This window comes from Schistocerca gregaria, chromosome X, assembly GCF_023897955.1.
Source record: "Schistocerca gregaria isolate iqSchGreg1 chromosome X, iqSchGreg1.2, whole genome shotgun sequence".
NCBI lineage: Eukaryota > Metazoa > Arthropoda > Insecta > Orthoptera > Acrididae > Schistocerca > Schistocerca gregaria.
Genome location: NC_064931.1, coordinates 783,153,817 through 783,180,723, shown reverse-complemented (window position 1 = coordinate 783,180,723; position 26,907 = coordinate 783,153,817). Strand labels below are relative to the sequence as shown.

The 26,907-nt window shown below is 40.3% G+C and overlaps 1 protein-coding gene across 11 annotated transcripts in view; it reads left to right on the top strand.

Annotated features, from left to right (window-relative positions):
• The window catches only part of LOC126297862 (orphan steroid hormone receptor 2-like), a 115,713-nt gene extending 92,173 nt beyond the window's left edge, over positions 1 to 23,540 (top strand). For all 11 annotated transcript variants that reach the window (XM_049989153.1, XM_049989152.1, XM_049989144.1 and 8 more), the window contains one exon: positions 15,157 to 23,540. In XM_049989153.1, the coding sequence (XP_049845110.1) occupies positions 15,157 to 15,236 (80 nt within the window). In that variant the 3' untranslated portion in view covers positions 15,237 to 23,540. The remainder of the gene's footprint in view (positions 1 to 15,156) is intronic.
• The last annotated feature ends 3,367 nt before the right edge of the window (positions 23,541 to 26,907 follow it).

Below are 26,907 nucleotides of genomic sequence, written 5' to 3'. Positions count from 1 at the left end.
GAAGTACCTCCATATCACACAGTCTGTAGACAGACATGCCTTGTGAAAAATGGTACTACAGTACTGTTGCATGAGAAGTAACACACAAGGACGTAGAATTTGTGTGACATATCATTGTACCATCACAGTTCCGTCGATCACTAACAGCTGTGAGCTTAAGTCATACTCGATGGCTCGCCCCACCATGATATCAGAAGTAACATTGCTGTCTCTCCCCAAAACATTGGAAAAATTGTACCTCTCAAAGGTTGCCACCATACTTGCTGATGGTAGTCGTCTAGGATGGTGCAGAACTGCAGTTCATCACTGAACAAAATACAACATTTGTGTTATGGTGTTAATGACAGCCTACAAGTGACACAGTAATTCCCTAGTCCGCCTGCTTCTAGTCTCAAATAGAGCTCCTTATACTCTCCTTAAACTTGCCAACGAGACCAATGATGTCATCTCTGAAATCAGTCTCCATATGCTCAGAACCTTGTCTCTGCCACTGGCCATTTAATCATTAGCTCATCATTTGAATCTTGAAGATACAATTGGACTCTACCTGTGCAGATAGGAGAACAAGTTTACAAGTACAACAGAGAACTTGGGGCATTGCTGCTACTGCCACCCTTCCCTGGGTCTCGCAACTCTTTTGTGAGTACGTACTTGGCTACCACAGGATCATAGCCTTTGCAGCATTACCTCTTTTCCCTGCTGCATGCTTGTATTTCCACTATCCCTTTCTCCCTCTCCCTCTGCCTCTCCACCGGATGGTTGTCTTGGTGCCGTCCGTGCTTGGACCTGGTTTATGATTGGGCCTTGAGTTTCCACTTGGGGCATATTCCACAAGTTTTCATCAAATAAGACACATGATCCCCATTGTTGGGTTTGACCTGCCACCAGTTTTCAAAACTCCAGAGGTGTGGATTGTGCAAGGAACATTGCCCAATGCGATGTGTGTTCCACCTTTGTGTGTTTCCATCAGAGCACCACCAAAACCTAGCACAGTAGCCACCACATTGTGGGTTGGGTCGTCAAGTACCTGCATGGTAGTAGCCCCCTGACCACAGAGGGATTGCACTCTTGGTACCTGAGCTGAAAACTCCCCATGCATGCCAAGGAGTATGTGCTCATCTTGACTGGGGCACAGGGACTCTGAGCAGTGGATTGGTGGCAAGGTAGCTGTTGCTGAGGCTGGGTGGCACCCATGGAGGGAGTCCCTATTCGGAGTTGTTGGCACCGTGGTGGATCATCCGCAAATGAAGCGGATGAAGTTATCTCCTGTTGGTGGCCACACAGCTCCAGCAGTCTCTATGAAAAAACAGTCCTCTTTCAACACAAAGAGATACAACCTTAAAATGTTCCCTTCTGGCTACACCATGAGAGAAACTTATGGCGAGACAGCAAGCAGAGCAAGCAGTTCTTTGTAGAGAACTTAGATGAAAAGTTTTGCAAAGTGACTGCCATCTCTAAAATTAAAAATGGATCAGTTCTGATAAAAATAGCATCCTCTGCCCAGTGGCGGGCACTGCTCACTTGTAACACTCTGGCTGACATAACAGTGACTGTCACTCTCCACAACTGTCTGAATTTAGTTCAGGACATTATTTGCCACAGAGACCTGCTCTTACAATCTGGTGATGAGCTATGCACCAACTTACAGCCTGGAGTGATGGACTGTACACATTGTCCATTGTGTACATAGGAGGTCTATCTCATGGTCCCGCGTTAGAGTTCTCAATTCCCAAGCACAGGGTCCCGGGTATAATTCCCGGCAGGTTCAGGGGTTTTCACCTGCCTCGAGATGACTGGGTGTTGTGTTGTCACCACCACCACCACCACCATCATCATCATCATCATCATCATCATCATCATCATCATCATCATCATCATCATCACCACCACCACCCATCCCCATTATTGTCAGAGGAAGGTGGCAAACCACCTCCACTAGGACCTTGCCTAGTACAGCAGTGCGGGACTCCTGCATCGCTCCCCTATGCTCTGTCAAGGAGTATGGGACTTCATTGTCATCAAGGGCAATAGAGTTGCTACTGGTGCCTTCATCTTGGCTTTTAAGGCCGGTATGCAACTTGATAGTAATGGTATACCAATGCGATGTGAAAGCACATGTTGGGCTACCCCCCTTCCCCCTTATCCAGGGCTACAAGTGCTTTAAATTGGGGCACATGTCTTCTCATCGCAGTGCTAGTACCATCTGTAGAGATTGTGGACAAACGCTGCACGCGAACACTCCCTGTGCACCCCCAGGGGGTCCACAACTCTTCCGTGGATATGTGCATGGCGAGCACGGGATCCCGAGCTAGTGCAGCTCCCTTTTCCTTTCCAGGGTGCATACCTTACCTTTTCACATCCCTCCCTGTCCTCTATATCCCCCCCCTCTCCTCACCCCACACCTCGCCTTCCCCTTCTCTTTGGGTGTATGTTGTGTGCATAGGTCCGGAGGCGGGCACTTGTGAATGTAAGACATGGTTTCTCTTCTTTTATTTCACTAATGGAAAGTCTCTGCCCTTAATTTGTCTTCTCTTTACTTTCTTCTCCATTGCAGTGTTTGAGAATTTTTCTCTTCTTTCCCTTTCTTTGTTTCTTCCTTTCTCTTTCTTTCCTCCCTGTGCGTGTCTGAAGGCCAACCCATGTGTTACCGGTGACAGGGTAACATGTAATTCCCTGCCCTAGGTATACAAGTAGGACACATACGTACCCCCTGGTAAAGGCCAGGCCCGGGGAGGGGTGATTACCTGAGCTGGTACCTTTGGAACATGCCTATTGGTCCCTCCGCCCATTTCTCAGGAGGTGTGACCTGAGGTGTGGACAAACACCTAAGGTGTGACTGCCCCCAGAGAGGGACCCCACTAAGAAGGATTGCGCCATTGGAGATGCCAGTAATCATGGTTTCTTCTACTTCTACAACTTCTGCCCACAAGAGGAATCTAGATGAGTTTCAACCACGGACAATTCTTCTGTCAGTGCCAAAGTTCCTAGTTGTCTCTTGGTCTGACAAAGGCCAAGACATCTCTACAGTCAGCCCTTTCATTATTCAGAAAGGTGTCGACGCAATTGAAGATCTTGTTCCCGGTTACGAAATGGCACCTTGTTGTTAGAAACAGACAGTGCCCTCCAGGTACATAAATTGCTTACTGCTACACACCTTCCGTGCCTAGGTGGAAGCGCACCTTACTTTAAATTGATTGCACAGGCTGGTTTACGTGAGATCACTCGATGGATTATCCAATGAGGACATTCAAAATTACCGGTCTGATCAGGTTGTAATGGCTGAACATTGATTCATGAAAAGGGTTGAAAAGGAAGGAAGTGGTACCGACTGGCATTCTCTTCTTGACGTTTGACAGAGTTCAACTTCCATTGAACATTAAAGTGGAATATGGGATGATTTCAGTTTGCCCTTACATCCCCAACCCTACGCGTTGCTATCAGTGTCAACAGTTCAATCATACCAGCCAGCTGTGCTCCAATTTGGCCAAATGCGTTGCGTGTGGCAGGGATGCCCTTGAGGGTGATTGTCCATCAACTGTATGGGTGACCACGCTGCTTGCTCTAGATTTTACCCTATTTTTAAAGATGATAGAGTTATTGAGGAAATCCGAATGAAGAAAATGGCATCTATTTTTGCTGCTCATAAGTTATTCACCGGTTGGTAGCCCACTGTGCTACCAGCGGGTAAATATAGCATTGCCCACTACCTACTAAGGAGGTAGCCACGCAGACTTACGACCTCGCCTTTAGCACCACGGTCGTCAAATCAGCCAGCCCAAAGATCGTTCAACTTCCCCACTATCACCCGCACTTTAAGGATCAACCTTCATCGGCTCCTGCTACATCACAGGCCCAAAAATCAGACACCCAGACTTCCAAAAAAGAGCCTACCAGTGAAGATTTTTTACACACCCAGACCTCACAAGCATCGACTCCTCCCTCATCTCAACATCCTGCTTCCAAGGAGACTCATAAGAAACAAAGTTCCTCTCCTTCTCCACCAAGGTGTGTCCGTTCTACAGCACCACCCAGCAGTAGCCGCTCTCGGCCACCTTCCATGTCACCGAGATGCACCACTGGCAGACAATGAACTAGCCGATCACTGGCAGCAGGAGCTAACCCTCCTCCGCCATCCCCCCCTCGCCCCCCCTCCCCTCCCCTCCCCCCCCCCCCCCCCCCCGAACAACCTATGGGTCAGGATCTTCTGCCTCTGGCTGAATGAAGTTCCACACTGTCGGCCGCTGGCTATCAGTGGTTGTTGAGCTGAGGCAACCGTGGTGAGATTTTTCCCTTTTCTGTCCAACCTATGTCAGTTATCCATTGGAATACCCGCGGAATTCGCTCCAGTCAGGATGAATTGTCAAATCTCTTATGATCCTACTCTCCGGCCATCTACTGTCTACAGAAAGCAAAGCTATGTTCCCATGATAACTTTGTCTTCCCTCATTCCCAATGAGTCCGGTTTGATCTCTCCACTGTTGATGGTGCTGTGGCTCACGGGGCACATAATATTCTTTTTCATTATACTATCCATTATCACCCAATCCCCTTGCACAGTTCCTTCCAAGCTGTCATTGTATGTCTTTCCCTTTCTGGATACACCTTCTGTCTTTCTACCATATACATTCCATCGTCTACACCAATGGCAAGAACCGATCTCCTTCATCTCCTTGGTCAGCTCCCAGACCCCTTTTTGCTGGTTGGGGACTTCAACACCCATCACCCGCTTTGGGGATCCCGGTGTCCTTGTCCGAGAGGCTCCCTATTGATTGACCTCTTCCACCAAGTGGATCTGGTTCGCCTCAACCCTTGGGAACCTACATTTTACTCTCATTTGGACCTTTCCAGCGGTACTGTTCAGCTAGCTCAGCACTTTGAATGAATGGTTTGCTGATACACACTGGATTGACCATTTTCCCTGTGTCCATCGATTACAGCCACAACTGCCATCTATGTGCCCAGGATGCTGGCAGTTTTCGCAAGCTGATTGGACACTTCCTCCTCTCTAGCTACATTTGATGACCGTCAATTTACTAGCATTGACGATCAGGCCACTCGTATGTTACGGAAGCTATTCTTACAGCCGTGGAACTTTCACTTTCAATACCATGTACCTCCCCCCCCCCCCCCCCCCTCCCACAGCTTCCAGTTTTCTCCCAGTAAATCCGTTTATGTAAATTTTTGGTGTCATATGAAGTTTTATCTGCCTCCCGTACATCTAGGCCCCTGTTGACCTTCCGTTTGCAGATGTCGCCAAATTTTTGGGACTTGAGTTTGACAGAAAACTGTGCTGGTCTTCCCACATTTCATATCTTTCAGCTCGCTGTCTGCAATTCCTCAACGCCCTCCATGTTCTGCATAGTACGTACTGGGGAGTGGACCGAGTGGTCCTCCTCTGCCTATCTTGCACCTTCGTGCACTCGAAATTGTTTGTGAAAGCATAGTTTACTCCTCTGCATGGCCATCTGTTCTTTGGCATCTAGACTTTGTCCACCGCCATGGACTGCGTTTAGTGTCTGGAGCTTTTTACACCAGGCCCGTGGAGAGCCTTTACATTGAGACTGCTGAACCTCCACTGTCCAATCGGCGAACTGTCCTTCTGAGTCATTATACTAGTCATCTCTCTTCCCTGCCTGCTTATCCGACCCATGCCCTTTTTTCTGACACCTCCTTGGATTTAGGGTATGCGGGGCACCCTTCCTCTCTACTGCTACGTTACCTTTCCTCCCAATTTCCTAAAACTTTCTTGACAAATGGGGGTATGGCGCCACATTGGCTTTGCCCCCAGACGTGCCTTCTCTGTGACCTTTGTCAGCTTCCCAAGGCATTTGCTGCTCTATGCGCACAAATGGAGGATGCCACATTTATTTACACTGATGCCTGAAAGACCGCCTTTGGTTTTGGGAGTGCCTATATTGTTGGCGACCCCCCAATTAGGTTTCAGATTCCCGAGCAGAGTTCGGTTCTTACTTTGGAGCTTTACACTGTTCTCCAGGCTGTCCAATACATCCATTGCCATAAACAGATTCAGTATATTATATGCATGGATTCGCTAAGCTCTCTTCTCAACCACCAAACACTTTATCCTGTCCACCATCTGGTCCATCGTATTCAGGTTTGCCTCCACATGCTCATCTTGGGGGGGCATCTCTGTGGCATTCCTCTGAGCCATAGGACATGTTGGTATCTGCGGAAACAAAGCAACCGATGTAGCAGCAAAGGCTGCAGTCTCTCTTCCTTGGCCCATGGCTTGCTTGTTTACCTTTGCCGAACTACAGAGCATTTTATGTCATAGTGTTGCTCTTTTGCGGCACACACATCGGTCATCACTTCCTGATAATAAATACTTAACATAAAAGCTCTTCCCTGTGCTTGGACCTCTTCCTTCCGGCCTTGTCAGAGAAGGGGGTAATTTTAACTAGACTCCGAATTGGGGTCTGTCTTTTTGGCCATTGACATCTTGTAAGTGGCGATCCTCCCCCGCTTTGTCCCACTGCTCTCAACTGTGGACGGTTAGACACTTTATACTTCAGTGCCCCTGTTTTAATCCGCTATGCACCTGTTTACAGCTGTCACCTGAGATATCTTCCCTTTTAGCAGATGACACATGCCCAGCAGGTCGCATCCTTGAGTTTATCAGTGTTAAGTGAGATAACATCAGTCATTTGACACCCTTTTCAGGGAAAACCACCCTCCTTCAATAGCAATTTCCTAAAATTTCCTTAAATTTTTAGAGTCCTTCCTTGAGTTTCGCTCCCATTCCTGCTGATTTAAATTTTGGTTTTTTACCCTTCACTAAGCCACAGAATGGGTGCTTATGACCATAGCAGTTTTGTGCCCTAAAACCAGGCTGCTGGTCGCAGGGCTTCGTGATCATGCTCTTTACCCGAAACTCATTCAGAGAAGCTCACACAATCATCAAAATCCTCTTAGGAAAGTAGAGGCAAGAAAAAGTCCTCCAAGAAGGAGGCCATTCTGGTGACCCCCATGCCACCAAATCCTACTTGTTCCACTTCTGGGCCGAGGTAGAGAGTCTAGTGGCCCCTGAGACACAACGGAACCCGAAACCTGTATATATTGATGCCATAACCCCTCGACTAGTGGCAGCAGGTGACCCTAAGGAATAGCCTGCCCCCTTGGTCCCTTCATGGCCTCACTGTACTTCGACATTTTTCTCCAGTGGAATTGTGGCAGTTTTTCCACCACTTGGCTGAGCTATGGCATCTGTTGAGCACATCCCCTGGCTTCTGCATTGCAGTCCAGGAGACTTGGTTTCCAGCAAGGCAGACCCAATGCCTTTGTGGATACTGGGGAGATTATAAGAATCATGCTGCATATGACAGGTTGTCAGAAGTTTGCAAATGTGTTCTAGACAGTCTGTATAGCAAACTCGTGCTTATTAATACACCTTTGGAGACTGTGGCTGTTTGGATAAGAGCATTTCAGGATATTACCATCTGCAATATTTACCTCCCTCTCAGTGGTGAAGTGTCTCAGAACATACTATTTGCACTGGTTTCTCAGCTCCTCCACCTTTCCTAAATTGGGTGATTTCAACATCAGTAACCCTTTGTGGGGTGGAACAATGGTCATTGGCCATGGTAAAGACCTCGAAACTATACTGGCACAACTTTACTTTTGCCTCTTGAATACTGGTACCCCCAGCACACTTCAGTGTGGCACACAGAACCTTCTCGGCCATAGACATTTCCATTTGCAGTCTTTGTCTTCTCCCATCCATCCTTAGAGGGTCCATGGTGACGTGCGTGGTAGTGACCACTTTTCAGTGTTACCCCCCTGGACGCCTGCCCAGAACGACTCTCAACAGTACTGACAGGGATGCTTTCGCCTCTGCTGTCGACCTTGGCTCCCTGCCCCTTGGAGATATCAATGATGTAGTCCAGAATATAACTACAGCAATTCTTATGGCAAATGTTTTAGGGATCCCCTCTTCCTTGTGCCTGCTGTGATGGAAGACAGTTCCTTGGTGGTCCTTGAAACACAGAGGACGTTCAAGATAATAGGCAGGCTCTCCAACTTCATAAGCAGCACTTACCGATGGAGCATCTCATTGCCTTTAAGCAGCTCTGTGCCCGGGTCATCCACCTTATAAAGAGACTGAAGCGGAATGTTGGGAACAGTATGTTTCAACCATTGGAGCCTGTACCTCTCCTTCACAGGTTTGGGCTAAGATCAGACATGTCTGTAGATACCAGATACCTGCAGGTGTACCTGGTATTACCTTGAATGGCACTGTCTACACTGACCAGACACTGTTGCCGAACATTTTGTTCTGCACTACTCTCAAGCATCAGCAACTGAGAATTAACCGGCCTTTTGTGTCCTAAAACAACGGTTGAAATAAAAACAATTATCTTGTACTACACACCACCTGGAGCTATATAATACTCCATACAGTAAGTGAGAATTCATCAGTGTCCTCGCACACTGCCCTGATACAGTCGCAGGTCCAGACCGCATCCACAACCAAATGATCAAGCACCTTCAGGTGGATTGTCAGCATCATATCCTTGCCATCTTTAACCACATCAGGCACGAGGTTGAGTTCCCATCGCAGTGGCGAGAAAGCATCATTGCCCCAGTACTGAAACGGGGTACGAATCCTCTAGAGACAGACAGTTATTGCCCAGTAAGTCTCACCAGTGTATCCTGTAAGTTTCTTGAATGCATGGTGAGCCAGCAGGTGTGTTGACTCCTTGAGTGTTGGTGTCTTCTGTCTCTGTCCCAGGGCAGTTTTTACCAAGACCATTCCACTACTGATAACCTGGTTTACCTGGAGTCTGCCATCTGAACAGCTTTTGCCTGACACCAGCACATTATAGTTGTCTTGTTTGGTTTGAAAAAAGCTTATGACACGACATCCTTGGTACCTTACATGAGTCGAGTCTCCAGGGTCCGCTCCTGGTTTTCATACAGAACATCCTACCACGTCGTACGATCCAGGTTCAAGTTGGTGTTTACTACAGTACACCCCATATCCCAGAGAATGGGGTCCTGCAGGGCTCTGTACTGAATGCCCCTCTCTTTCTAGTTGCCATCAATGGTCCGGCAGCAGCTGTGGGTTCCTTAGTATCATGTTGATGACTTTTGCCTATGCTATTCCTCATCTAGTTGGTGTCACTGAACGTCAACTGCAAGGCGCCATACAAAACGCCCAGGCATGGCTCCTCACCCATGGCCTTCGATTTTATGTTGCCAAGACTACACTTCCGTCAATGTTGTAACATTCACACACAACCAAAGTGTTGCCTTGATGACCAACTACTCGGTGTGGTGGAGACTTATCAGTTTGTATGACTGGTCATTGATTTCCAGTTGATATGGATTTTCCATCTTTGCCAGCTTAAGTGGAAGTGATGGCTACACCTTAATACACTTCTCTGCCAGAGTACCACTAGCTGAGGTGCAGATCGCACTACCCTTCTGCAGCTTTACAGAATCCTGATACAATCGTGCCTTTATTATGGGAGTCTGGCATAGGGTTCGGCATCACTCTCAGCATTGTGGATACTGGGTCTTATACATCCCTCTGGGGTTCAACTTGCGACAGGAGCCTTTTGAATTGGCCCTGTGAACAGCTTACTCATGGAGGCTGGTGTCCCTCCATTGCTTATCAGATACCATGCAATTATGCTAGCCATGTTTGCAGCTTCCCTAAGCATCCGAATTACCGTCACCTCTTTCCAAAGATAGTAATTCATCTCCTGCAACGGCGACCCCAATAAGGAATTACGATCGCAATCCACATCTTGTTTATACTCTCTAACTTCAGTTGTTTTCTCTTCCACCTCTTCTGTGGACCCACTCCTGCACACATCTGTGGTGCATCCCACAACTGCAGCTCTGTCTTGATCTATCACAAGGTCCAAAAGACTTGTTCATCCCGAGGCCCTCCGCCACTAATTTTTCTTGATCCTTCGCACATCCCCAGGTCTGCGAGTCATCTACACTGATGGCTTGATGGTTGTGGTCGCGTGGGCTTTGTTTATACTTTTGTGGGGCATACTGAACTGCTCTCATTGTGGGGATGGCTGTTAATTTTTTCACTGCGGTGTTAGTAGCCAGCTCCCGTGCTCTTGAGCATATCCGTTCCTGTACTGGTGGGTCGTTTCCAATTTACAGCGACTCCTTGAGCAGTTTACAAGTTCTTGACCAGTGCTACCCTTGCCATCCCTTGGTCATTGCTATCCAGGATTCCCTGTATGCCGTTGAACAGTGGGGATGCTCAGTGACCTTCGTCTGGACCCCAGGCCATGTTGAGATCATGAGGAATGGACTCACTGACAGCTTGGCCAAACTGTTTACCAGTAAACTGACTCTTAAGATTGGTATTCCGAAAACAGACCTCTGATTGGTATTACTCTGTCAAGTTTTAGGTGCCTGAAATACAGAATGGTTCACTCTGTCTTCACTATACTAATTATAGGTGATAATGGAGACTACTGATCTGTGGGGGTCCTCCATGCAGGACTCTACTGTCCTTTGCCGGCTCTGCATCAGCCATACATGGCTGACCCATGGTCATATCCATCGCGAGGATGCATCCCACTGTCTGCGTTTGACAGTCGTCCACATTTTGCTGGACTGTTCAAACCTAGGCACCCTGCGCTGGACTTGTAATCTCTCTGACTCGCTACCCCTGGAGTTTGGAGATGATGCCCCGTGTGAGAGCGCGCGCGAGTGCGAGCGCGCATTCCTAACAGTTACATGTAGACTCACACATCACCGATTCTTTGATGACAGCACAAGAAAGCAGGATGAGGATGAAGTGTATTATCTAAATGGTGATCAGTTATTAAAGTGAATTTACACCAGTTTTCGAAAAAGTCGCAGAAATGAACGATAAGCTGCGTAACTCACTATTGGTCCATGGAGACAAATTGGGATGACTGAAAGTATATGCAAATATTGCAATCCTGCAGGCAGGTTCCGTACTAAATCATGACTAGCCTTACTGTCCTGCACATTTCAGTAAGAGAGAATGAGACAATGAACAGGAAGCAATTGCAGTGACACCTTTCTCAGACTCATCATACAAAACTATAGTGGAAAAGAAGGAAGCCAATATCGCACCGATGTAGCAGTGGAACCTTGATTTCCAAAGTTCGCAATCCTCAGTGTTAAACTTGTACTTGCTCCATTTGTGATCTCTAGTCTGTCAGTGGTGCAGGATGACACAGAATGTTGCAGGTAGTCGATTACTATTTCCTGAATGACAGGTGCAGATGTGTAGGGTTATGTTAGGTTTGGTGCACAATACCACTACCCTCCCGTTTGGTGTTCAGATATTGTTTACTAGAACATTGGCGAAGAGTATCCTTGCCTTCACATTCCCATGCAGTCAAACATTGGGCAACCATCGTATCCGAATTCCTCACAAATCTTGGTATTGCACAATTTGACCAGACAGGAAAATGGAGATCCACAATGAGGCCCTTTTCAAATCCTATCAGGTGCTTTTAAACACAGTTTCACAAAAGCACATGGTGTCTCTAAGTCCTTCACAGTAATCACATGCAACACTGTTCATGCCCCTTGTATATCCCACCAGATCTGGTAACAGCACTGAATGTGAACAGTACTAATGGACTCTGGTGGCCATTTTAGCTGTCACAGAGAATTGCAGCTCAAATTACTTCCATGCCTGCTGACAGTATGTAAGTGTACAAAGTTACATTGACACTTAACCATGCCTTCTGGATGCTTAACATTTTTTGTCAGTTGGTGTATTTCCAGTTGTTTGTCGCCAATAATTTAATCAAACGTTAGTAGATCGCTTGGTAATTTTATGTGCAAACCGTTACATTTATTAATGTTTGGAGTGAACTTCCAATGTCGATTTCATCCTGTTGAGTATAACAGACCGAGTTGTATCTGCTAATAAATCCATAATCTAGCCACAGTATGTTCCGCTACATGATAGCTTGTAATTTTTTCACTAAACAACAGTGTGGAACTTTATCAGATGCTTTCTGAAAGTGAGTGAACACTGTATTAATCTGGGTGCAGTTGTTTATGGTGCCCTGGATCTCGTGTACAAAAAGAGTTAGAAGCATTTCACAAGAGCTCCATGTTGGTTTTTATAGGAAAAATTCTTGTTCTCCAAAAAAATCATAATGTGTGAGCATAAAACATGTTACATAAATCTACAATAAATTTATATCAGCGATATAAGCCTGACATAATTTTTCAAAATCTTTCTTATAAGTTGGGAGTAACTTGGATTGATTAGTGAAAGGTATTGCATTGTATTGTAGGGAACGCAGGACCTAGAAACGATGGAGAGGCTTCATCCCCCTCATAGGCCTCAGTGGTTCACAACCCCACAACAGGCTACAGCAGTCTGCTCACCCTCCGCCACCCTACACCAAACTCAGGGTTATTGTGCTGTTCGAACTCCAGTGGACACCCTGCCCCCCCCCCCCCTCCCCTCCCTCCCCCTGGGAATGTCACACACCAGATAAGTGTAACCCCAATGTTTGCGTGGTAGAGAGTAATTATGGTGCATGCGTACGTGGTGATAGTGTGTGTGCAGCAATCACCGACATAGTGTAACCGAGGCGGAATAAGGGGAACCAGCCTGGATCCGCCGAGGCAGATGGCAAACCGCCTTAAAAACCTTCCACAGACTGGCTGGCACAGCGGACTTCAACACTAATCTGCCGGGCGGATTTGTGCCAGGGACCAGCATGCCTTCCCACCTGGAAAGCAGCGCGTTAGACCACTCGGCTAACCGGGCAGACAGCGAAATGTAACTCACCTAAACTATTTGGTAAATAGAAGATAAAACTGATATTACAGTCCGTCATTGCCCACTTTACTGCATAAATGATAGGTACTGGTACTGGAGCACAACTTGCATTATGCTAGTGGTCTTAGACTTGATAGTACATTCCCCCATTTGTTGTTGTGGAAAACTTACTAAGCAATCCGTTGCAAATGTCATATCACTATACGCTGCTTTCCACAGCCTGTGGGTTTGTTTTTAATTGCTTAGCTCCATTAACAGAATAGTTGCTTCAGTAGCTCCATAAATGAAAATAAGTAAATAATTAAAAAAACTAAGATTATTGACCACATTGCAGTATACTCTCCCGTTTGTTTTATACCGCTTGTCAAAAATCCTGCTTCACACACACCTACACCTACCTACCTACCTACCTACCTACCTTAGATGAACCATTAAGGATGAATTAAATGGCGTAGCTCATAGTGTGTGGAATTTACTGGAGACTGCAGGAAATGAGGTTAACTGTGAAATTGCTCATGTGAAGGTACATAGATAGTATTGTTGAATAAACCTCTCAAAACAACATTCTTTGTCAGAAAAGTGTTTTTGTATAGTGTGCTGAATCATTGATGTCATCAAAGCAGTCTTCCTACTGCTGATGGGCTGTTAACAATGCTGAAACAGAGAGATGTGAATTTTTTCGGATAAGGAATAGTATTAAAAATTAAATTTTATTGTTTTACTGACAGTAAAAGTTTTCTTGCACTTACTTAAAATAAATTCATTTTTTGGTATTCTAGAAAAAAAAAGTAAAGTCTTTTCTAAGTGAGCAGTAACCCTCTTCTGCAGAAATTATTGCAAAAGAACACATTTACCTGTCTGCAGTTTACTGTAAGAGATGCATTTTGTTGCAGATGTGAACAGTGTACTTTGGATCTCTATAAGTTGCAGCATTTGATATATTTTCTGAATTAGATTTATCTATCTAGGCCACTATTAGTACATGGTGTCTTTGTTGCAGCTGCACAATAATTAATAAAGATGAGTTAGATGTGGTGATATGTCTCTTGACATGAACCAGAAAAATTTTGTTTGAAGTGTGTCTGGCCACCAAGTAAACTGATAATGGAAACCATAACCAAACTAGCTAATTACTTGCTCCGTAACATTTTACAAACAGAAGATTGTACTCAGTTTAACACTCATAATTATATAACTGATCTATTGGAAAGAAGGTACATCTGTTAGATACCAATGTCTAACAAAATGTGCTTCCTCATCCCACCGTAAAGTAGCAGTTTAATACTTTTCTTACCTGTAGAATAAGTGTTTATTTCTTTAATCATTGCTCAGCCTATCAGGACTAGGTAGATTTGTTAATAATACTATTGAATCAGTACATCCTACTTCAAAACTAATCTGACAAAAATGCCCCTCCTCCTCTATTCAACAATGCTAATATACTTTTGTACCTTTTCCTTCATTTCAAATTTTAAAGAGGATCTCATTTCTTCCAGTTTCCAATAGATTATGGGCACTTGGAAGACACATCATTCATTTTCTCTGTAATGTTTTGCCCAAACCATAATTAATTAGTCATGACAGACGAGAATGTTTGACAAGCTACGATCCAAAACTTGATCTCTTGCTTATCAGAAAAATACATAGTCCTCCAGAAGCAGTTTATGTTTCCTGTGTCACTGATGTTGCCTTTCTATTATTTCCAAATTCTACAACCAGAAGTTTTTCTCCCACAGGGTTTTTGAGAGCGAATTTCAATGGTATCAGATTGTGTCATTGCATTTCATTGTTATCATTCTGACTGATTTCATTCTTTTCATTTCAGTAAATTTAATTCCATTAATAAAACGTAATTTACTAGGATTATCAGACATACTGTTTTCTAGAAAAAGGCAGGTACGGTAGGCCAGGGACATCCTGTATACGTTAGTCAGTACGAATATAATAAAACTAAGATTTGTTGATTCTGTTAGCCTGTAACAAAAATTGAATTCTGCTTCATTAGAAACATTAATTTTTCTCCGTAATTTGCGGTTTTATATTTCTTTCTATTGTCTCCACCTCCACTCATGAACTCATTTCCTTTGGCACCCTTCTTATTTCTCTTCTGCAGATGGATAGTAAATAATAATAATAATAATAATTATTATTATTATTATTAATTATTATTATTAATAATAATAATAATTATTATTATTATTAATTATTAATAATAATAATAATTATTATTATCATCTGCTATAATGAAATACTTTTTGGTGTGGCACTTTTGCTATAGTGTGATGAATTTTAATCTTAAATCATCTGCTACTGTACTGTTGTTTTAAATTTATTGAAACGTACCTAGTCACATACATTTTTCTATGCATATTCTATTTTTTTAGTTTCAGGAAATGATATGAATGTTGGTGAATTTGGAAGAAGGCTGTTCAAAGTGGAAGATAGTGAAGAAGAGTTATCATAATGTATTTTCATATGAAAATTCTAATAAGCAGGAAATGATTACACTATTTTTTGCAAATTTTGTACATTTCTGTAGCTTTACAGAAAATATTTTATTAAAAATGCTTGTGAGGGGAGAAAGATTGTCCTCGTATTTCATGTATTACATGCAGTTGTAAGATACTTAACCTGTTAATGAACTAGCTGCAGTTTTAAACTGTGTTTATAGCCCCTTAATTGTTGCAATGTTATTTTGTTAATTTGTTAAAGTTCATTATTTTATCACTATGACGTTCTGTGTGTGTTCCGTGCTTTTAAGTAATTTCTGTGATATATAATTTCAGAAACTTGTTTAATAGTTATTGTTATGATCTTGCCTAATTTATTTTTTACTTATTTTATGTGAAAATGTTTTTATAAAGAGAGACGGAGAGAAAAGAAGTTTTCAACTTATATATTACACAGAGTCATGCAGGGATTAAAAAAAAACATATGAAATATTAAAAATATTGTATCTAGTAGTTTGCCATCTTTCAGTAATAAAGTTGTAAAATGGTAACAAGGAATTGTTACATCCTAAATAGGTAGAGTAATTGATTAAAAGTTGGATCTGCTCCTGCATTAGGAGAACATCATCGTCTCTTATTACAGCAGCAGTATGTTTAATATAAAAAATGGGTAGGAAGGATGGACAGGGATTGCCAAGGAATGGAGAAACGTTGAGATTTTTGTTGAATATGTAGGTAAGGTGAGACAAGGAAAGCAGTTTTGTTATAAATTGAACCCTGCTCATTGCTAGGGTTGTTTGCATAGAGATGGCCATGGTGCCTAGTACAATTACAACCAGGCTATTGAGCACAACCAATTGTTCCTATGAACTAAACTCGTTGATTAAATTTTTTGCAGCCATTAATCAGTACTTTGCCTTTCAATGAAATTAATGCAGAAAAATCATCCAATAATGTGAGTAGTCAAATTTCTTGAGATACTAACTCCTTTACATAGGAAGTTTCAAGCCACGTCATTTGGTTTCACAAAACTATACCCTTTACATCAATGCAGATAGGGACGTGGGGTGTATTTTTACTTACACATAGAAATACAAAGTTTTTATTTTCAAAACAGACATCTGATTTATGGGAGTATGTCTGTTAAGAGCATGCACATAGTTACATTTAGTATCACAGTCTTCATTTAATTTTCACAAATGATCAATGTGCCCTCCTCTGTACAAAAAACAAATATCCAAACTATATTCAAGTTAAAGTAAGTTAAAATTCATCCCAGTTTCTATCTACATTAGTGGAAAAGATGTAGTCTTGTGAAATCAGATGAATGTGTTTTAAAGAACCTATATTCAGATGCAACTTGTTTCTCAGTTTGAGCTTTCTGTGACCATGGAGTTGCCAACTATTACTAGTGCAGTTACTACTCTTGTGTCCCTACCTTTTAAATGTGGGTGCACCAACTAATCCATAATGTGCCCTTATGCTGAAAAATACAAAACCCAATGGCTAGTCATAAGTATAATGATCATATCCTATGGCCTTTTCTCACCTTATACTGGAAGATGGCTTATTACTCATCTCTGTTTCAGTGTTTTGATTTCTTTATACTTTGAGCATTATGTTTCCATACTGTCAGAGCAGATATGAATACTTCTGTTTCATTTCCGTCCACAGTTGTTGTGAAATTTGAGAGTGTAATTGTCACAAGTACCTTGGGCAAAATGTTGTTAGTTTTTATCATGTTACAGAATGTTGTATTGGGCAAATGGTCTGTGTTTCAAAGATACAGACAATTAAATGCTATAGAGAGTTCAGAGTACCATAATTTCATATGCTGACTTCCTTTTGTACTGAATGGAAAGAAGTGTTAGCAGCATAATAAAATAATGGTGAGGTATTTTGTGCCTGTATTTTGTTGTCAAAAATTGAACCAGAAAAATTGATTATTGATGTTTATATTTAGAACTGAACATAGAAGATTGGTAGTAGCTTAGCTTAGAAGACCTTAATCCTCAAGGAAAATTTGTTTGTAACTATTTGGAACATGTTAGCATCAGCAGATAGGAACCTTGCCTGTAAGAAATTTCTGTAATGTTACTGTTTGTCAGACAAGTGTAAGATATTCAGAAGATGAAGCTGCAACATTTATGGAAAGAAATGGAACTGATGCCCAAACTGTTGTCATCTTTGTGAATCCCTGTAGTGAGCTTCACATTAAAGCTTTGGAGTCAGTCTGTAAGGTAAGCTACAGTGATACATTTGGTTAAGCATTTTTGGCAAAAGGCAAAGTTCCAGGTTTAAGTCCAAAACAGACACAGTTTTGCTGGAGTACAAAAACTGCTGAAGGCCAAAAATTTCATTCTGAAAGTTGTATATTCCTTTATTCGTATTTTTGGTGCTGGTAGAGGAAGTCTAGCTAAATTTTATGAGAAAATTATTTCAGTTTTCATCATATCTCGATATGTGTAATCTGGATAACAGTTTTCATGAGTCTAAGGTAGAAAAATAGTCATATAAGTAAAATAGTTGAGCAAAGGAGAATACTAAACCATTCAGCAGTGCAGATTGTTTTCCATACCATGTTAAATTATGTGAATCATTTCCAGATTGATATTGCTTCACGATATAAAAAATGTGATTTGTTACATCTACGTCTTTTCTTCCTGGATGAAAATTATATATGTACTTAATTACTTTAAATTTTTACACCAAGGTTTAGTGTTATAAATGTAGTCACACCTTGTATAAAACTGTAACTTTGTGTTTTTTTGTGTTTCCATTTTGTGCAATAAGATGATTGTTGAGGAGGATAAAAATACAGTGTTAATATGTTATATAGGTAATTAGTAATTATTTTAAAAAACCAGTATCTAGAGGAATTCGAGCGACAGAGAGACAGTGCCTGGTAATGGATGATCTCACCACTTACATAAGTTAACACTGTTCAACAGATGTGGCTCCTTATCTTTTAATGAAAAATGATAATTTTCCTGTGAATTTGTGAAGGCCTTGACTTAAAGTGCAATTGAGTTAATTAATGGCATGTTCTTGTAGAATTTTTTTAATGTATGGGTTGCCAGTTAAATGTCTCACTGGTGAGTGTATTTTTGTTTTGAGTGTTACTTTACAGGCACCTTGTCACTATAAAGTTTGTTTACATGATTTTATCAGTTTCCACAACTCATTAAGTGTTAGAACTTGCATATTTTATTTACTGCATTTTTAAAGGAAAATTACAAATTATATGGTATTTAGTGCAACACTACACCATGTATTATTTTCACACATACTGGATTTTGGCAGAATTTAAGCATCAGCAGCCATCTGCAACTGCAAATTTAAGAGCTATGTGAAAAAGGGAAACTTTCTTCCTATTTGTTCCGAAAAAATTGTGGTGTTGGGTTACCTGAGACTGCTCCTCTTGCAGATGCTGCTGCCAAGATATGACTTTTGTAAAGTTTTGCAATGTACTTTTAATATATACAGATCAGCATGTGGATACTATACATTAAGTGTGACATGCAGTAATTGTGCTGTTCTAAGAGAATTTAATGTTATTTATTCGCAGAAAATTTGCTAGTACAAAAAATGAAACTACTAAAAGTGATGGAATGGGCAGTACTGTCACAAATGAGGATTTTGTAATACTGACTATCCAAACATTTTTATATTTGGAAACACAGTTTTTATGCTGTGGGATAGTTGTAGTTTGTTACAGTAGGGTAATTTACCAAATTCCTTGAAGCAGAATGTATTCAAGTCTCTCATGTGTATAAATGAAAGAAAAGTAATTATTTCCATTGCAGTCAATTTCTGTACCCAAGTTTGGAAATTAATGATACAGTTAGGCTCTTTTGTCAGCCAGGTGTGTGTTGAGTTTTGCACAACTGTCAGAATACTTGAACTGTAGAGTAGTTTTGAAAGCCCTGTAAGCCATGAGTAATATTATGGTGACCACATTAATAGAGTAAGGGGGAAGCACACTACCTTCAAAGAGCATAAATGATTACTGAAGATTTATGAAAATGATTCAAGTAGCATAGGCTCCAGTAGAGACTACTAAAAGCATGTGCTGAAAAGTCTATAGTAAAAAGTAAACCCACATCACTTGCTGTATGAGTCAATTAATAGGGAGACAACAAAATAATACTTTATATAACTCAGTGCTTATTTAGTGATAACAATTTAAACTGCTCAGAAATTTGTAATAATTCGTATGCCTGAAGCATAAAAGCAGAAATATCAGGAGAGCTTCTGTGAAGTTTGGAAGGTAGGAGACGATGTAGTGGTGGAAGTCGAGCTGTGAGGATGGGTCGTGAGTCCTGCTTGGGTAGTTCAGTTGGTATATAATGGTGTATAATACCGAACTTCTCTGTGGTTTGTCATAACAGATCTGAGTAGTTGTCATTAGTTAAGGTGGTTGTCATTGATAAATTCTGACAACATTTCAGCCACACACTGTCCCTTAGCCTTGTAGTGTAGTTGTCACAGAGAGCTCTGAATTAATGAAAGAAATTACTTAAAGTTGCTTGTCGAATAATAGCTCAAGAGTTCAATATGAAAATATGTGTTGTCAGCATATTAGGCATGTTGCAAAGTTACTTCTGTGTGAAGTTACAGGTTTCAAGTTAAAATATGTTATGTAAATAATATTTACTGCTTGTGACATGATTGTAACCATTCTAAGTATACAAACTCCAGGATGAGAACAATCCACACTAAATGAATAAACTGTGTTTCAACTCAAAAGTGGAAGCTTTAAACTTACTTGCTTTTACAAAATAAGGTGTAAACTTGTGTATTATTTTCTATATGCTGTGTGGGCATAAATTATAAAATGAGATAAACAGTTTTGTAGGTTGTGTTCATGTAAAAGTAGGCAATATTCTTTAAGGTACTCGGAGCCAACTTTCTCTGATTTTGTCCTGGATTACTGTTCCTTTTCCTATAACTTAAAACAATTTATGGGTTCTATCTGGATTCTCCACCGAAAGTCCTATGCCAGTAGCATCTCTGGCTGAATGAATACTTTTTCTGGTGAAACATTGATAAGTATTTTAACTTGAAAACAATACCAGTATGTGAATATTTTGTTATGCCATCTCTCACACTTATTCTATTTTCAAACACTGCTTTGTATATCTCCCTCTGTTACACAACATGACATTGCTTGTGGAGTATAAATTTAAATTACGTATCTGTTCATCTAGATCAGTGGTAGTCAAAAGACAGCCTGTGGGCCACCTGCAGCCCGAATCAAGTAAATGTGTGGCCCATGCTTCTCAGTTGTACTGTGTAATAATATGCATCAAGCAACTAACAACTGAATCCAGAATGTCAACTAACATTAAGAACTTCTTAATAGTGTATTATCTGTGCTCAGTAGCAAACAAAAGTACTTACAGAGACAGTAATGTTTTAAGAAGTGTTTCTTTCAATTGACACTGGTGATTTCTGCTGGGAGCTAAGTAAAGTTTGCCACATACGTCAGGGGCAGAGTGGTGTATAGCACAGTCACTGCATGGTTAATAGAAGTGAGAAAGGAAATGTTTTAGTGTTCCAATGCCGACAACTCAAAAGTGCGTGCAACTGGCATCAATCACTGTTATGGTAGAAATGTCAAATAGAAGTAATAGATTCGTGAATATGGGTTATAGAGGCAGTCATCTTCAGACGTGGTACATGTTTGCAGCAAGTAATTTGCAATAAAATTAAGGCTGTTGTAATAAAGTGCAACAAGAAAAATTAAAATTTCATTTCAAAATTGTGATCATGTCTTACATTGCTATTAGTGTTATTAATATATTTTTGTTACCTTACTTGTATGGAATATAATAAATTTTTTACCATATCAATGCTTAAGCAATATCTTTGGGCTATTAATGTAGTTCCTTGTTATTTACTTCAGTTTCTTCTGTGGATCACAAATGCCGATGTGGCATCCAGTTGGGAAAAATGGTCACACTACTTGTCTGGAAAAGTGGCCAAGATGTTCACCCCAGTAAGAGTTAGGGAAAAAAATACAGCAGGATAGTTGGAAATTTGGACAGTATTTTTGTGACAGTCAGTCTGACAGTTCTGCTATCACAGGTTTTCATAACAAAAATAAACTTGCGACATTAAGTTTGACAGTTCTATTGTCACACATTTTCAAAACAAAAAAAATTCCATAGTGAATATTGATATACAGAATACAGTTGAAAGTGATATTTCAGTGTGTTATCAGTGGTGACTATTTCCTTGGTGTGTCGCAAAGATTGAATTGATATCAGTTCATGGTAATTTGGTGTGTTGCAAATTGATTCAGTTGATATACGATGCAGATATTCAGTTGATTTCAGTTTGTGGTTTATTTCTTTGGAAAAAATGTCACAAGTGAAGCATTGAAATATAGGTCGGTGTACGTGTGCAACATGATCATAAAGACAATGAGACTGACAAAGAACGTAGACAGCATATGGAGGCAAATTGAATAAGAATTTCTGAGTGCAATCCAATTATGCCTCAAAAATTTATTTCATTTCAATAAATTCATGATTGTATTGAAATTGTTTTGTTTCAATTCACACAAATTCAAGTAAAGTTTTGGTTGGGCGAATCCCTTCTCGACTGACTGACTTAACAGAAAACAGGAAAGTTGTGTTTGTGGCAAATTTTATAATCCTGTTTGTAGATTAAAACCATGTGCCATTAAAACTACTGTCCTCAAAGATCCAGCAGCTGGAAAAGTCTCTCATACCCATTGTACTAATGATTCCAGCCGGTTTACGGATGCATTTTTTACTTTTATCTCCAATCAAGGCTCCGTTTGAAATAACAGTAAATAGGATCAGAGGTAGGGGGAAAAGGAGGTGGACAGAGAGTGGGGGAGAAAATGGATATAAAGAAGGGGAAGGAGGATATGGTCAGAGAGATGAGGAAGAGAAGATGAATAGAGTGAATGTGGGATAACAGAGGTATAGGGAGCAATGGGGAAGGTGATGGACAGAGGTAGGGGGGAAGAGGAGGATGTGGACAGAGGAAGGGGGGATGGGGAGAGGAGTAGAGGGGGGGGGAGAAAGAAATTAGGACGTATATCCAATTTTCAGGAGAAAGAAATTAGGACGTATATCCAATTTTCATTCATATTTAGCAATTGAGAACCATTGCCAGGTTTTCTAGTATATTTATAATTTCATATTCGTGTGAGAGATTTGGATTCTGAACATTATCTGCATCAAGGACCTCTGTATTTCATGTTGGTGTATTCTGTAGACATCTAAATTTAACTTCCTTTCCGTTTATATTTATGTAAAGTGTGAGCTTTGCGTGTCAAAATAACTAAAACTGTGCATTTTTAGTTTCTGGAGACATTAAAAGTATTGCAGTAGGTCAGCCTTAAAATGATAGGTTGTGATGAGAATTGGTGGTGATAATTTTGGATTACAAATTTTTACTTTCTTAAATGTATTGAACTGTTGTGATGAATTGTTAACAATAGATTTTTATTGCACATTTAACTTTCTTAACTGTATTTGATGTGTAAAAAAACATTTGTTTGCTGTGCATGAAACTGAAATCAGTGAGAACTTTGTAATTTTCATAGTCATTATGTAGGTATACACCGTCCTAAAATCTGGGAGTATTATTTCTAGCATTGTATTTCTCATTTTGTTTTTAATTAAGTGCATTGTGTTACAGAATTGTGATTGTTTTCTACCTGCCATCATATATATGCTAACATATCACATGAAGCATCCAGTGGTCAGCACAGTGATTTCAATTTTTGAAATCCTGGTTTCTTAATTTGTCCTCTAATTGTCCAACAATTTGACCTGAAGTTGCAGACAAATAATGAGTAGTCATTTATTGCCTTTGTTGTAGGGCTTGGCCTAAATTACTAAGGGCACAATGATAATAATAAGTCTTAAAGAAGTGTTTCAATGAATACACATAAAATATGTATACCATTGATAAGTGTTGTAGAAATGTTTTTATCGAAATGTTGTTGTTATGATAATGATGTGGGTATAAACCTAAGCAATGTAGAATAATGTAGACCCCGGGATGTGCACTGATAGGATTTTGTTGTTTGTTTTTTAATGTATATATGTATGTACAGTAATAAATTGTGTGAGATTCTATAAATTGTTACTCCAGAGTATTTGTTTTTGTGTATAGATTACCATAAGGTACAGCTTGCATTATAATTTCAAATAGTTTCACTTCTCAAAATGAAAGTGTACTACTTCTGTGTCTTTGTATGTACCTGTATGAAAACCAGATGACATTGTCACTGTAATGATTGCACAAATAAATGTTGTCAGTGTTGTGTGTAATTGATTTATTTCTGTCTATGATGTATCACATTCATAAATACACAATGTACCAGTTTTATTTCAATACTTTTCAAGTGTCTTTTTGCCTCTTTGATAGCTGTATTTTGTAAACAGGTTGTTGATACTTCAATTTTTTGTGGTTTCGTCTCACAAGACATACACTTCCTAGGTCCTAAACCGAGGTTTTAGGCATAATGGGTAATCTGGAGATAAGATCGTCATATTTTACTGTTTTCCAATGAAGAAATTCAGTGGTGTATAATTTGTTTAGGTGTATTGCCTTATATTTGTGAATATTTAATTCCAGAGCCCAGTCACTATTTTACTGGAAATTTTCTTGACTTTCACATTTTTTCTCTGTCCATCAGACTTTTCATTTATGTTTAATTGGCTTGCAAGTGTATTTTGAAAAATTCAGTACTGTGTTGTCAGATCATGATGCATAGATTTTAATGACAGTAGATATTAAATTGTGAAGATTTGAATATCTACTGTTTGCCAAAAAGTAAGTCACCAGAATCATACTAAACTCATTCCTAGAATACAAGAAGCAAGAGGATTAGCAAAATTTTTACAAATTGGTTTCCCTAAGTGGTAAATGTAATCCATTCCCACAAACTTCTATTAGGCATTACATCAAAATTTACAGTGCAACCAAATGCTGTCAGCTGCAGTTTTTGACTCTCCACAAGCCACCTTGTGGTATGTGGCAGAGGACAATCATGCTGCCACTATTTTTCCCCCACTTCCACTGTTCCATTAATTAACAAGACATTAGAACCACCACTGTCACTAAACCTTCAGGTGCGTTAGAATTTCTCTGATTTTGTCACCATGCTCAGTTTACGAGATATATGTGGATAGAAGCAGTATGTTGCCTGACATACTGGACTGTATGCTCTCAAAATTCAGCAGTAAATCTCTCTATGAAGTACAACACCCCTCTTGTAGTGTCTGCAACTTGCTGTGTGTTAAAATATGCTGTTATTAGTTTGATTTTTCTCTGTCTTATTATCTGTGCAAGGGTCCCAGGCTGATGAGCAATACTCAAAAGAATAGTCAAACTGCTTTTATTTTGTGAATACATTACATATCTTGAAAGTTCTCCCAATGAATCTGTCAAAAATCTGCTGTTCCTACAAATAGTTTTGGTGTTATTCCACTTTAGGTCACTCCAGGTGGTTGCTCGTACATAGTACAGTTGTTCCTATTTCCGTTGATTCACTGCATATAGTTTGGAACAGGAAAATATTGTGTAAATGATAATAAAAAATGTGAAGTTTTTTATGTTCCAGTACATTAGCTTCAATTTTTGCAAAATTTGGTACTTGCACACTTGCCATGTAGAAATGTCATAACCCTGAGGATGGTAGTTTATTAATATTAATAACTAGTTAAGTGTTGAAAATAGATTTCTTTTGTGTCAACACTGAAAAATGTGCATAACCTTAGAATGACAGTTGGGTCCCACATAAAGAACTATGTCTGTAGAGTTGAAGTGAAACAAAAGTACCCTACTTCTAACAAACCATATTGCAATAACATTTTGTCACCTATGTGACACTTCTCTCTTCTTTTCTGTGGTGTTTATACCTCCTAGTATGAGGTCCGCTTTTTCAAGATGTAGCAAATTTTATTTTATTGTTTAACTTTATGACTAGATGCCCTTCTTGGTACCACAGTCATCAAGTTAACCTGATGGAGGGAAGTGTACCATCGGTATGTAAATCAGTTAAACTTTGTTTTGTGTGTTATATTTTGACTGTTTACCATATTCTCTGATGTGCAGCTTGGGGACCAGCCCAGCATTTGCCTAAACAAATGGGCCACCACCTAGAAACCACACTCAGTCTAGGCAGTGTACCCACTCATGGTTGTCAATCTGACATGCAGATTCAATTCAGGTCTGGATCACTCCATGACTCATAAGCTAGTGTACTGTGTGTTACTTGCCAACCTGGTCCATACCGCTCACTAATGGGTGTTCCAGCTTTCATTGCGGCCAGTAGGAAGTATGTGGCTTAAAAACGTTTTCTTTAGATTTTCATAAAATGTTGATGTAAAGTATTTGGTAAGTAATTATTATTATATGCTTTATTTTGCAGTAACTGCTTTGCAGATTTTTAAACATACTTTCCTATATTATAAATCACCATTACTGAGAAACCCGAGGGTGGTTAGAAAATTTGACTGTGAGCCCTAATACAAAAGTGGGCAGTAGGTGAAAATGGTGGACTACTCATGTACTACTGTTTATGAATGGGTCATATTAGTAAATTACAATAGTGAGGAAAAAGACTTGCTTGTATTAATCCTATTTAGCAGCGTGAATCAGAAAGTTGTCTGACATTGTCATGAAAGGGGCAATTAGCTTTCAAATAACTAAGGCATGCTTTAAAGTATAGTAAGTTATTGTTCGGCACCTAGCCAATACCACTTAGCATGAAATATTTCCTGTTTACAGTTTCTTCTGGGTGGGCATCAGCGTTGATAAATTTGTAGAATGACATAGTTACACCTAGCTGTGTTTTAAAAGTGTACCTTATTAAGCACTCCTATAGCCCATAGCCAGGTGGAAACAATACATAATTTTTCCCGAGTGGATGCAGCTCTACTGCATGGTTAAATGATGGCATCCTCTTGAGTAAAATGTATTGGAGATAAAACAATACCCCCTTTTGGATCTCTGGATGGGTACTACTCAGGAGGGTATCATCATCAGATTTGGTTTGGAGCATGGAATGTTAGATCCCTTAATCGTGGAGGTAGATTAGAAAATTTAAAAAGGGAAATGGATAGGTTGAAGTTGGATATAATGGGAATTAGGGAAGTGTGGTGGCAGGAGGAACAGGACTTCTGGATAGGTGAATACAGGGCTATAAATATAAAGTAAAAAACAGGTAATACAGGAGTGAGTTTAGGAATGCAGGTAAGCTACTATGGACAACATACTGAACGCATCATCATAGCCAATGTAGACACGAATCGCACATCCAGTTTGTATGCCAACTAGCATCACAGATGGAGAAGAGACTAAAGAAATGTATGATGCAATATAAGAAATTATCCAGATAATCAAGGGAAATGAAAATTTAATAATGATAGGGGAATGGAGTTCGATAGGAGGAAAAAAGAAAGAGAAATAGTGTGTAGGTGAATATGGACTGGGGGAAAGGAATGAAAGAGGAAGCCACCTGGTAGAGTTTTGCATGGAGCATAATAGAATCAATAACACATGGTTTAAGATTTGTAAAAGATGATCATATACGTGGAAGAGACCTGGAGACACCAGAGGGTTTCGGATTGATTATGTAATGATAAGACAAAGATTTTGGAACCAGAATTTAAACTGTAAAACATTTCCCAG